Source organism: Tupaia chinensis, unplaced genomic scaffold (genome assembly GCF_000334495.1).
Source record: "Tupaia chinensis unplaced genomic scaffold, TupChi_1.0 Scaffold146837_1, whole genome shotgun sequence".
Classification (NCBI taxonomy): Eukaryota; Metazoa; Chordata; class Mammalia; order Scandentia; family Tupaiidae; genus Tupaia; species Tupaia belangeri.
Window position 1 is genome coordinate 2693412 of NW_006206691.1, and position 12353 is coordinate 2705764.

Sequence of the window (12353 nt, forward strand, 5' to 3'; positions counted from 1 at the left end):
CTGGGTGTGTGTGCATGCAAACACAAAATCGGGGAAGGGATTACAGCATGGCTGCCCCCCTGGGTTGGGAGTGATTTCTCACTTTCTCTCTGTTTCTTGCTCTCTGGTGAGCATAAACACTCTATGCCAAAGAAAAAAATCTTCAAAAAAAACCCCTATTAGGTACAAAAACGCCCTTGCATTAATTATTTTTTGTCTTATTCTTATCACTAGCTAATCCATTAATTTGATTCAGTAATCTCAGTGATATCTACCCCATTATTATTAAAATCAGAAAGGTTTTGCCTTATTATTTGTGTAATAACTTCTCATGGAGGATAAAAGGAATTGTGCCTCATGTTCTTTTTCTGCTCAGTTCTTGGCTCCCATCTCATGGGAAATGGCAGAAGCACTGTCCTGCAGAGTGTGAATTCTTGCTCTTAGCATTACGTTTTAGGAAAATCTAGCATGGGACATAAGACTGACATAAGACTGACACAGGCAGTGGTGCAGGAGTAGAGGGCAGTACTCTGCTGCGGCTGACTGACTTGGTTCAGTTCTGGGTTCATGTCCCGAGACCTCTCTGAGTACACATGGCATGTTCGTGACTATGACCCAGAGCGGCTGAAGCTGGTGTGGATCACAGTGTCAAGTCCCTTTTGGAGGGGCTATACTCTCTCTCTCTTTGTCTCTCTTGCTCATGGAAGAAAGGAGCTAGAAGAAAAAAGTTTTAAATGTGTGCAGATGCCAACAGCTCACTTCTAGTTGTACAGCAAGAGCAAAGCTGTGCTTTATACTGAAGTTCAGATCTTTAAAGGAACAGTCAAGACTTATATAAGCAGCTAAGCGTTAGAGTCAAAAGCATGTGACACCCTATATAAAGTTCCCCAACTTTTCCTGCCTTAGTTGAAATGCTCAGTACCTCACCCCAAGTTTCTCTCCACCCTTATACCTTTTAATTCCATTTCTCTTCCCTTGTCAGTTCTTGCCACATCTGACAGTTAAAGGGCAACTCTCCAGCTCCCTTCACACCAGAACTTTCACTAGCTCTTCTTTTCATAGGATAATAATTGTTATATTCTCTCTTCAAGACTTCATTTTTTAAAAAAGGTTTCCTTATTTTATTTATTTCATGAAGGAGAGAGAAAGAAAGCAAGAAAGAGAGAAAGACAGGCACTCGAAACAGCATCTTGTCACACCACAATTCCTCCCCCCAGTCTCTCAACCAGCAAAAGTGTGGGCAGGTGCCTGGCTCAGGAATGTCTCAGGTTAACCTGGCATCGATGATGGGCCGTGTCACTCCTGCCAAATACGGTGCAGCATGCTACTGCCTGGGCCATCAATGCTGAGCAGGTCCTACCTTTTCCTATCCCAGGCTTCTGTCTCAAGTTTATACATATTTGAAATTTAACCTCAGGTGGTCAACAGGTGGTGCGGTGATTAAGGTGCTGGACTCCCACATGCCTGACTGTGGTTCAAGTACTGGACTTGGCAGCTTTCTCACTTTTTCTCTCTTTCTCTCTGGTGAGCACATGTGCCCTAATAAAATAATTTAAAAAAATCCCAGTCCCTGTGGCTTTAAAAACAAACAAAAAAATGACCTCAACACTCTAGTGTAAATGGCACTTCCTAGAATAGTTCAACTGGGTATTCTGCAATCCCAGCTGACTTCTCAGAAACCCACACTCATTCAATTCTTTGTGCTACTGTGTTATCGTCATACTACTATAAGTTTTTTTATTTCAAAGTTCAACTCATTTACTTTTTTCTTTTATTGCTTATGATTTTGAAATCATATCCAAGAAATCATTGCCAAATCCAAGGTCATGACATTTTCCCCTATGGTTTTTCCTAAGAGTTTTATTGTTTAAGACTTTAATCCATTTTAAGTTAATTTTTGTATATAATATATAAGAAGTCCATTTTATCTTTTACATGTGATATCTCGTACTCTCTCACCCATCATTTATTACAAACACTTTGCTTTCCCCATTGAATTCTCTTAGCATGCTGGTAGAAACTCATTTGTATATGAGGGCTTCTTGTATTTCTGAACTCCGTTCTATTCCATTGATCTATATGTCTATCTTTATGCCACTACTATATTGTTTTGACTACTGGAGGGTTTTTTTTTTTTTTAAGGTTTTTGCTGTAGGGCGCATGCCTTGCCGGAAAGACTGAGAGAGACAGAGACAGAAAGCGAGAAATCACCCCCCAGGGGGGATGGCCACACCACAGTTCCTTCTCTTCAATTTTGCTCTCGGGATTTTGGGCATGCATGCACATGCGCCCGGCTTGAGTTGAAGCTGCCAGGTCCAGGACTCAAACCAAAGTCGACTACATGGGAGTCCAGCGACATAGCCATTACGGCAAATGCTGGTGGTTCTGATTACTGGAGTTTTGAAGTATGTTTTAAAATTGGGAAGTGTAGGGCCTCTAATTTAATTTTATTCTTTTTAAAGATTGTTTTAGCTATTATGGTTGCCTTGAGATCCTATGTGAATTTTAGGATGGATTTCTGTGTTTTGACAGAAAGTTCCATTGAAATTATGGTAGGGAGTGCCGTGAATCTGTTTCACTTTTTGAGTAATATTGACATTATGAGTCTTCCAATTAGTGTGCCTAGAATGACTTTTAATTTATTTGTGACATTTTAAAATTTTTAGCAACATTTTATAGTATTTAGCTTATGAATTTTTACCTTTGTTTAAATTTACTCTTAATTACTTTAGTGTTTTTAATGCTATTGTAAATTGAATTATTTCCTTAATTTCCTTTTAGAAAGATTTATTATTAATGTCTAGAAAAATTATTTTTTTGCTTATTAGATTTTTTTACTTTGATTTTGTATCCTGAAACTTTCATAAATCATTTATTGATTCTAATAGATTTTTGTAGAATCTAATTTAGAGTTTTCTACAAATAAGAGTATGTCATCTACAAACAGATAATTTTGTTTTTTATTTTCTATCTGAATGTCTTTCTATTTATTTATTTATTTATTGCCTAATTTCTCTGGCTGGCACTTGTAGTTCTACAGTGAATGGAAGTGGCAGGAGTGGGCATTCTTGCCTTGATCCTGATATTAGAAAAATAGTTTTTCATCTTTCACTATTGACTATGATGTTAGCTGTGGATTTTGAAATTCTAATCGATTAAAATAAAATTGGAAAATAAAGTTTACCGAAACAAACAAACAAACAAACAAACAAAAATCACATAGACCATAGAACCCAGCAGTTTTGGTCTTGGACATTCATTCAGAGATATGAAAATTTATAGTAACTTGAAACCTTTACATGAATATTTGGAACTGATTTTCTTTGTAATAGCCTAAAGCTAGAAACTACCCAAATGTTTTTCATTGATGAATAGATAAATTGTTGTACATCTATACCGTGGAAGGACTCAGAAATAAGATGCATGCAACAACTTAGATACACTTTAAGGAAATTATGCTGATTTTAAAAAACCCTTCTGAAAAGACTGCATTCCATATGATTCCATTTAGATAACATTCTTGAAATAACAAAATTATCAGAGTGGAGATTAGATTAGGGTGCTAGGGATGGAGTGGGTAGTATAAATAATGAAGAAAATGTGTTAACAGTTCAGTCTGTGGTAGTAGTACATAAAGCCAGATATGAAAAAAATTGCATAAAATTTATATGTACATGTAAGTGCATGACATTTGAGCAATTTCTATGGAATTTTTTCAATGTCTGTTTTCTGTTTTAGCTCTTGTACAATAATTCTACAAGATGTTAACATTGAAGGAGGTTTGCTAAGGGGTACATTGGACATCTTTCTATGTATATCTTTGCAACCTCCTAGGTATCTATTTTATTTCAGGATGAAAAAAGTGAAAAAAATGAAATAAAATTAAATTCAGCTCTTCAGTCACATTAAGCCTCATTCACCTTACATGCAAAAAAAAAACTGTCAAAAAAGTGAATAAATATTAACATTTAAAATATTAAATATATCTACAGAAAAGTATGCCATATAAATAAATAAATAAATAGTGGCATATAAATATACCGCTTTAAATTACTGTACAGTAAGTTGTACAACCATTGTTCAGCTCAAATAACCCCCATCCACGTCTCCTAGGTCCTTAATATCCTGCCTCTCAACTAAGTACACTACTATCTTGACATTTTTTATAGTGTGTACTAATTATTTAAGAAGAATAAAAAGCCCTGATTTTTTGTAGCATTTGTTTTGCATGGAGTAAATACTACCATCATGGTAGACTTCTAGCTACCACATGTAAACTGGCTCACCAAATTCCAAAAAATTTAATCACCAATTCTTGTATGAGAGGACTTCAAAAAGTTTGTGGAGAAATGGAATTAAAAAGTATGAGTTTATTTTGATGCAAAAGAAATCTGAAATCTATTCATAATTATTATTATTTTTTTTTTTTGGAGAGGTTTTTGCTATCGGGCGCGTGCATTTACCAGAGAGATAGAAAGCGAGAAATCACCCCCCAGGGGGGATGGCCACGCCGCAATCCCTTCTCCTCCGTTCTCCTCTCGGGATCTTGGGCACGCACACACACGCGCCTGGCGTGAGTTTTAAGCCACCGGGTTCGGGATGCGAACTGCGGTCGACTACGTGGGAGTTTAGCAACATAGCTATTATGCTAACTGCTGGTCCCTATTCATAATTTTTTCATAGTAGTTATTTTCCATAAACATCTAAAAGAGCCCTCATGTGTTTAAGCCAGTTGCAAGTACTACTTCCCTTAACTTCTTTCATTTTTCTTTCTTTTCTTTTTAGCTTATAATCTGAGCATCTTTAGTTTGGTCTTGATTGTTCTCACAATTTCAATGTTGTATCTCTCAATAAACTTATTTACAGGGCCAGCCAATGTCATGATGGTTAAGGCACCTGGACTCCACAATGCCAACTGCTGGTTTGAGACCTGGACTCAGCAGCTTGAAAAACACACCTTGAACATTTGCATACATGCCAAAATTTTGACAGGAGAATGGAGGAGAGGGGATTGTGGTATGGCCATCCCCTCTCCCCACCTCCACTGAGGGGCAAATTGTTAGTTTCCTTCTCTCTCTATGTGTCTCTGTTGAGTGCACATACCCTATATCAAAAACAAAACAAAACAAATTTTAAAGCTTTCCTTCCTTTCTTATTTTCTGGAAGAGTTTAAATAGCATTGGTGTTATCTTCCGTAGACAGGTTTAGTTGATTTCCCAAAGAAAACTTCTTGATTTGCTGCTTTATAATTTTTTTTAAAATGAGTTTTCTCTGAAAATGTTTTTTCCTCCATGGACATCAGATTGTTTAGACTTTTTAAAAAATTTTTTGATTAGGTTTGGTAAGTTATATTTTCTCAGAAGGGCATTTCAAATTCATTTCCAGACACTTGAGGAAAATAGTTTTGTGATATTTTTAATTTCCTGTTTTCTATAGTTGCTTTGCTGTTTACCTTTTTTACTTTTAAGTATTTTTCCCTCTCATTTTGTCTTGATAGCAATCTAAATATATTTTCTGTATCAGTTTTTCCTTTTTTTCTTTTTTGAGCCAGTTTTAGAACTCATTATCTCTAGTGTTTTATGTTTTCTGTCATAAACTCTTGTAATTGTATTAGTTTCTTGTTTCGTTCGAAATTCTTGAGCCAGATAATTAGTGTTTTTGTTATTTCCTGTGTATGAATATGTAGTGAAACCTATTTGTTTTTCCAGGAATAGGTTTCTTTGGCTGTTCTCATAAGAATGGAACATATTTTTCTAAAAGGGCAATAAATTGTGACTCAGGACATGCACTTTCCATTCCTGTTCTCTGTGTAGCAGTGTCATCTCAGCCCATCACTTAGTCATTTTCCTTGGGTTTCAGTTTCCTCAACTAGAAAATTTGGAAATGTTAGCTCAAAACTTGCTCTTTAGTTTCACACACACAAAAATCCATACCCAAGTTTTCTTTAAAAAAAAAAAAGAGAGAAGGGGACCAGCAGTTGGCGTAATGGTTACTTTGCTGGACTCCCATGTAGCCAACCATGGTTCGAGTCGCGGACCTGGTGGCTTAAACTCATGCCAGGCACGTGTGCATACATGCCCGAAAGAGGAGAATGGAGGAGAAGGTATTGCAGCATGGCCATCCCCCCTAGGAGGTGATTTCTCGCTTTCTGTCTCTCTGTCTTTCTCTTTCTGGCGAGCGCACGCGCCCTATAGCAAAAACCTCTCCAAAAAAAAAAAAAAAAATGAAGGCCATTTTACACTTAGATATAATAAAATATTGCATTAAGGAGTGTGAGTCAGATTGTCACTGAATCTTTCATTCATCCATATTGCATAAAATTCATACATGAAGTCCCTGTCTTTTTTTTTTTTAAATTCAAATAGCGAGTGAAAAATCAATGTACTTTGTAAAAAAGTTAATGCTATAATAGCAAAATGAAATATCTTCCTAACTTTTGAATTTCCCTGTATGTGTCTAAATATTAACATGAACTCAATATATTTTACCTTTTGCTACTATTTTAGAAAATACCGGAATGGGAATTAGGAAAGAAATGGAACCAAATGCCATTCATTTACATTTATTTACAAAAAGACATTTTATGTCTTCTAGTTTATAAAATGTTTCGTATCAAAATGGAGATCATTGTCCACTTTGTATAACCCTTTAAGGACTAACCAGATTGTTCCTGAGTATCTTTCTCTACATCTTAACACGTTTCTAACTATAGGTCTGGAATCTTGTAGCCTAAAAAGCATGCATTGGTTTTTAGATGCCTATAAAGAAACAGATAAGTCATGTTGCAAAAAATTAAGGATAAACATACTTAATCTATTTCTTACTTAACCTGTCAAGGGAAAGAAAATTAAATTACATGCTAAATTTTGTTTAAAGATTTATGATGCAGTACTATTTCCTTTTCCTTTATAATAAATATTTAAAAGATGTATAATATTTAACAGTGCACCTAATTGAAAAGCTTATATGAAAATATTATGGTGATGGTTTGGAAGTATGGACATTTACTATCATACACTATTTTGCACATTGCTTCATAAGTTAATACCAGAAACTTACAAGCCAATACCAGTCTGAAGCTTATGAATTCGTGGCTGAACAGTTCCCAGTTATGAACAAGAGACAATGACTCCTCAAAGTGCTAAATTGGGCTTAAAAATTAAATAACATAAACATGCTGGACATGGTACAGAAGGCAACACGAGGACACTTATTTTGGCTTAGCTCTGCCCAAAATTTAGAATTTATCAGTTATGACTTAGATAAGTAAATTGATCATTTTAGACCCATTTTATTTTACCCTAACCTAACATAGGAATGATCATACCTATTTGCTAAGATCGTTAAGAAGACAGAATAAGGAAGTCTATATAACAGCACAGGTATGTTGAAAGCATTTATATTTTAAGTTCTATTGTTCTTGGGATGATCATCTTATTTAATCAACTACTATTTTAAAATGTAGAAAATAATGTAAAGGATGAAATGTAAACATGCATGTCAAAATGAGAAAATATTCCCCCAAAAGAAGGTAAGTAAAAGATATGATTAACATGGAAATTGAAATGGATCAAATTCTATTTATGTGTCCAGTGCCAAGTCAAATACGAAAACCAGAGTTCTGGACAAATGATATGCTGTAGGTTTGTCTGTTTCCTATCATTAAGTGGATTTCTAATTATGCTGTGTATGTTGTTTCAGAGGCAAAGGCCCGTTGAAAAATACATCTGATGTCATTAATGCTGCCAAGAAAATTGCTGAAGCAGGTTCTCGAATGGACAAACTAGCGCGTGCTGTGGCTGATCAGGTAATATCGGGGGAAAACAGATGCGTGCTGAGTGGAATCGTTATTTAGCACTTGGGTTCTTTGATCAGTTTTATGCACCCTATAAAATGCCTCCCAAGAATGGATTGTGGAGATCACTAATATTTTACAAACCAATTCTGGTCTCTGCTGGGACTGAGCTGTTGGTAAATGTAGATTCAGCTCAGGAGAGACTCATAGGGCCCATAACCAAAATTCCTTGAGAAAGGATTCCTGGAAGGATTTGTGGGTCATTGTAGACATTGTCATCCGAATGTCAATTGATTATGTAATGGAGGGAAAAAAGAAAGTAGAACTTTTTTTGTTTTCATCCTTGGGGTCTTAGCTTAAATATTATCTTTCAGAAATCTTTCCCCAAAGCCCCTTTTTTGTTTACTTTAGAGTGTTTATGATGCTAAAATTCACTGCCTTCTTCATTTTTTCTGTTGCCTTCAGGAAATCTTAGGTTGTGCATCTCGTTAACTAACTGAGTGAATGAGAGAGAGAAAAGATCACCCTGCCTTGAGGGCAGGGACCTGGATTAGCAGAATTTGAAGATGTAATTAGCCATGATTCCATGTTTTGTGTAAGAAGTGGAAAGCAGGATGACGAGAACGTGAACTCCCCAGTTCTATCCCCAGTAGGATAGCCAGGCATGTGGAGACAAAGGCCAGAAATAGGTTGATGACTCCAGTACTGCATTAAGGCTTTAAATGCAAGTAGTAAGAAAGCAAAACTTTATCCCCTGTTATTCAGTATCAATCTCGCTATAATGATGTCTTCATCATTCATCAATATTTTTCCCTCTAGCATACATAGGCATAACTGATTCAAAATTTTGAGGGTTGGGAACCAGCAGTTAGCGTAATGGCTATGTCGCTGGACTCCCACGTAGTCGACCGCGGTTCGTGTTCCGGACCCGGTGGCTTAAAAAAAAAAAATTTTTGAGGGTTCCCCTTTATTTTAACCTGGGCTTAAAGGCATCAATCAGAGATAAATGAAATTCTAGAGTATCTCTTATACTTTCTGACCAAGCTAGGACACACAGTAAAATCATTCTCATCTCACCTTGAATGTTTGAGTTTATTTCCACACTTTTCATTTAACTTGGCTTGAATTGGAACTCTTCTTTTTGAGAGTTTTTTTTTGCTATAGAGTGCGTGCGCTTGCCAGAAAGACAAGGAGAGACAGAGAGAGACAGAAAGCGAGAAAGTGAGAAATCACCCCCCAGGGGGGAAGGCCATGCCGCACGCAAGCCCTCCTCCGCCATTCTCCTCTCGGGATCTTGGACACACACATGCACACGTGCCCGGTGTGAGTTTAAGCCACTGGGTTTGGTACTTGAAACATGGTCGACTACATGGGAGTCCAGCAACATAACCATTACACTAACTGCTGGTCCCTGAATTGGAACTCTTCAAATTATGCTCTAAATGTCTTGTTGCAATAACGTTCCATTTCCTATAAGGGTACTTTAGGCAATAGACTTTTCCAGATAACTGATGTTTATCCCTTTAAGCAACAGTGGTTTGCAGTTGGAACCATCACAAATGGAATGTATCTTAAAGTATAGAATAAGTTTCTGGGTTAGAAATATATACATATACTAGGGCCAATAGGTGGCGTGGTTGGCAGGTTAGAAGTGTTGGACTCCCACTTGGCTGACCACGGTTCAAGTCCTGGACCTGGTGGATTGCTTTCTCATTTTCACTCTCTTTCTCCGATCAAACTGGAAAACAATAATAAATAAAGTTAAATAAAATAATTCTTCAAATAATTGTTTAAAAAATATTACATATACTATATGAACAGTGTAATGAACATACATTTAATTACCAGACTATAATACAGTGATGCTTTCTGGAGATACTGAAAGATATAGGATTGCTTCGTTCTCCACAGAAGGCCCTTGTCTCCTATAATTTTTGAGTCTAGTGTTCCTTATTGTACTTTTCCGTCTTTATTCCTGAATAGAGGGGTCGCTCAATTGAACACTTATTGCCTTCACATCTCAGGCCCTAGGATCCTTCAAGTCAATACTAAATTTACTTATTGTTTAAATAACTCAGATGACTGAACTATTAGGATTGCCTTTAAACTGAGAGCCAGCAGATTCTCATATGTAAATTGTATTTGCATATGTGATTGCTAATCTTTGGGACTGTATTTTGCTTACCACTGAATTTCTGAGAAATACATGTTAGCTGAGATAACTTACTGAATATTACCAGAACTTGAAAACTTTTTTGAATTTATGGGAGTTAAGGACCAAATTGGCTATTCCTAATTTCAGATCAATATAAGCTGCCAGATTTCACAGCCAAAGTTGAGTTTCTTCCTATAGAGTTCCGTATATACTTCAGTTAATCTCATGTAAAAAGTGCAATGAATCTGATTGAAATATGCATAAAAGGACTTCAAAATATTCAAGGAAAACTGGTAGTGAAGTATGACTTTTGGGTACAAAAACTTTTAAAATTCATGGAGTTTTTTAGTAATATGCATTTTTCACAAACTTTCTGAAGACCTCTTGTACAAAAAACAAACAAACAAACAAAAACCCACCAAGTGGAAAAAAAATGCAACATTCTTTCTTGCAATGTTGGGGGGAGTTGAAATGGGTGGGCTTTGATAACTTTTTTACTCATTATACTTTGAATATCAATGACTGAAGAGTATTTATCTATATGCTTAGGCTCCTCAAGTTCAAGAGTTTTTGTTATGATTTTGTTTTTTGGTTTTACATTTTTATAAATCAAACATTTTTGATATGTGGAGAGCAACACATACATAAAAATCCCAGGATCCTGTATTTTAAGATTAAATGGCAAGAGTATTTATTAATAAATGCTATTTAATCATGACTTTTAAAATAAACAAAGGAAGTTTAAAACCTAGCCCTTTCTTTGTGTCTTTCATTCTTACTATCATTAGCTGTGAAATAACTTGCAATTTTTGTTAATGTGTTTCCTGAATAAGACATTTCTTTCTCAAATTTTGCACCTATTTCAATGAAGTAAGAATTATTTTTGTCTATTATACCCTTTTTTGTGTGTTTTAACTTTCAGTATAAAAATAGAATGAAAATTACTGAAGAGTATATTGATTGCTCTTATTTTGCCTGAAAATATTTTTATGAAGATTTGAGATATGCACACAATATAAACTTTTTACGGACTGTTGCATTTTTAATTACTGTTCCATTGAGATAGAACTCTCAGTTTAATTTGCTGCAACGTATTTATATCCAAAGCCTTGTCAGCCCTCTGGGGAGATATCATTTTAGAGTTAATTCCTTTCAGTATATGGGTCTCTGGAGTAAGATAAATATTACAGCATTAAGTACTTGTAGTAAGCTATAAACAGTCTCAATGGAATTCTTTCTTGATAAATGCAGTTTAGTGGGGAAAAAAGTACAATTTTTATGTATAAGAGAGACCCCTCTATTGTTTATTAAATAAATCATTATGTCAGACTACCAGCTTCTCATTATTGATGAAAGAATTTTCTTTCCTAAACTTAAAGGAAACTTAACTCAGTCTTTCTCTCATACTCATATTCTAAAAGAGGTACTTCCGTTGTGGTGTAGGTACTTATTTCTTCCAGTATTTCATTAAGAACCTAGTAATCATATGTCATTTATAAGTGCAAAGTAGAGCCAGAACAATTAAGTGGCCTGGAGGCAGCTCAAGCTGAACCTCTAATAGCAATAGAAGTGTATTTCAATTTCTAAGTGGCCCTTGGCATGGAAACCTTAGAAATGTTTAAGGGAGTCCTATCAGTATCTCTGGAAGTGTCACGGAAAGCTAAGCTCTGTGTGGACATATACCCACTTCAGTCACAGTGAGAATTCAAACTCTGGTGTATCCATTGAAGAGCTCTGATGTTTTCCTTGTACTTTTTTTTTTTTTTTTTTTTCCAAATGGCTTCGAATTTATTCTATCAAACCTTACGGTGAGCATGAATGACTGAAGTCTCTCATTGAAAGGAAGTTTATTACATTGCTAAAATGTTGATAAATTTGAAAATCCCAAGAGAGTGGTAGACTTCTGTTGGGGAATGGTGCATTTCTTAGAAATCCAAAGGAAGCAGATATTTTTCCAACTTATTAAGCTGAAACTCTTCCTTTAAGCTATAGCAGAAAGGTAGCCATACAGAATGATTGACTTCTAACATTCATTGCTCTGTTCCTCTGTATTAAAATAGCATTTCAGGACCAGCAGTTAGTGTAATGGCTATGTCACTGAACTCCCACGTAGTCGACCGCGGTTCGCGTACCGGACCCGGTGGCTTAAAACTCACGCCGGGCATGTGTGCGTACATTCCCAAGATCCCGAGAGAAGACTGGAGGGGAAGGGATTGTGGCGTGGTTATCCCCCCAGGGGGTGATTTCTCGCTTTCTGTCTCTCTGTCTTTCTGGCGAGGACACGCACCCTATAGCAAAAGCCTCTAAAAAACATAGCATTTCACATAGTGAAAGTTGTAGAAAACTGTAGACTAATTTTCTTAAGAATTAAGAAAAAAATTGGCCAAAAGACTCAAACATGTACAGAAGTCCCAATAAGACTTT

General features: G+C 36.0%; 1 protein-coding gene across 2 annotated transcripts in view; it reads left to right on the forward strand.

The window, feature by feature from the left end:
• CTNNA2 (catenin alpha 2) overlaps positions 1-12353 on the forward strand; it is a 917008-nt gene that overhangs the window by 857676 nt on the left and 46979 nt on the right. For both annotated transcript variants that reach the window (XM_027768558.1, XM_027768559.1), the window contains exon 10: positions 7681-7786. In XM_027768558.1, the coding sequence (XP_027624359.1) occupies positions 7681-7786 (106 nt within the window). The remainder of the gene's footprint in view (positions 1-7680; positions 7787-12353) is intronic.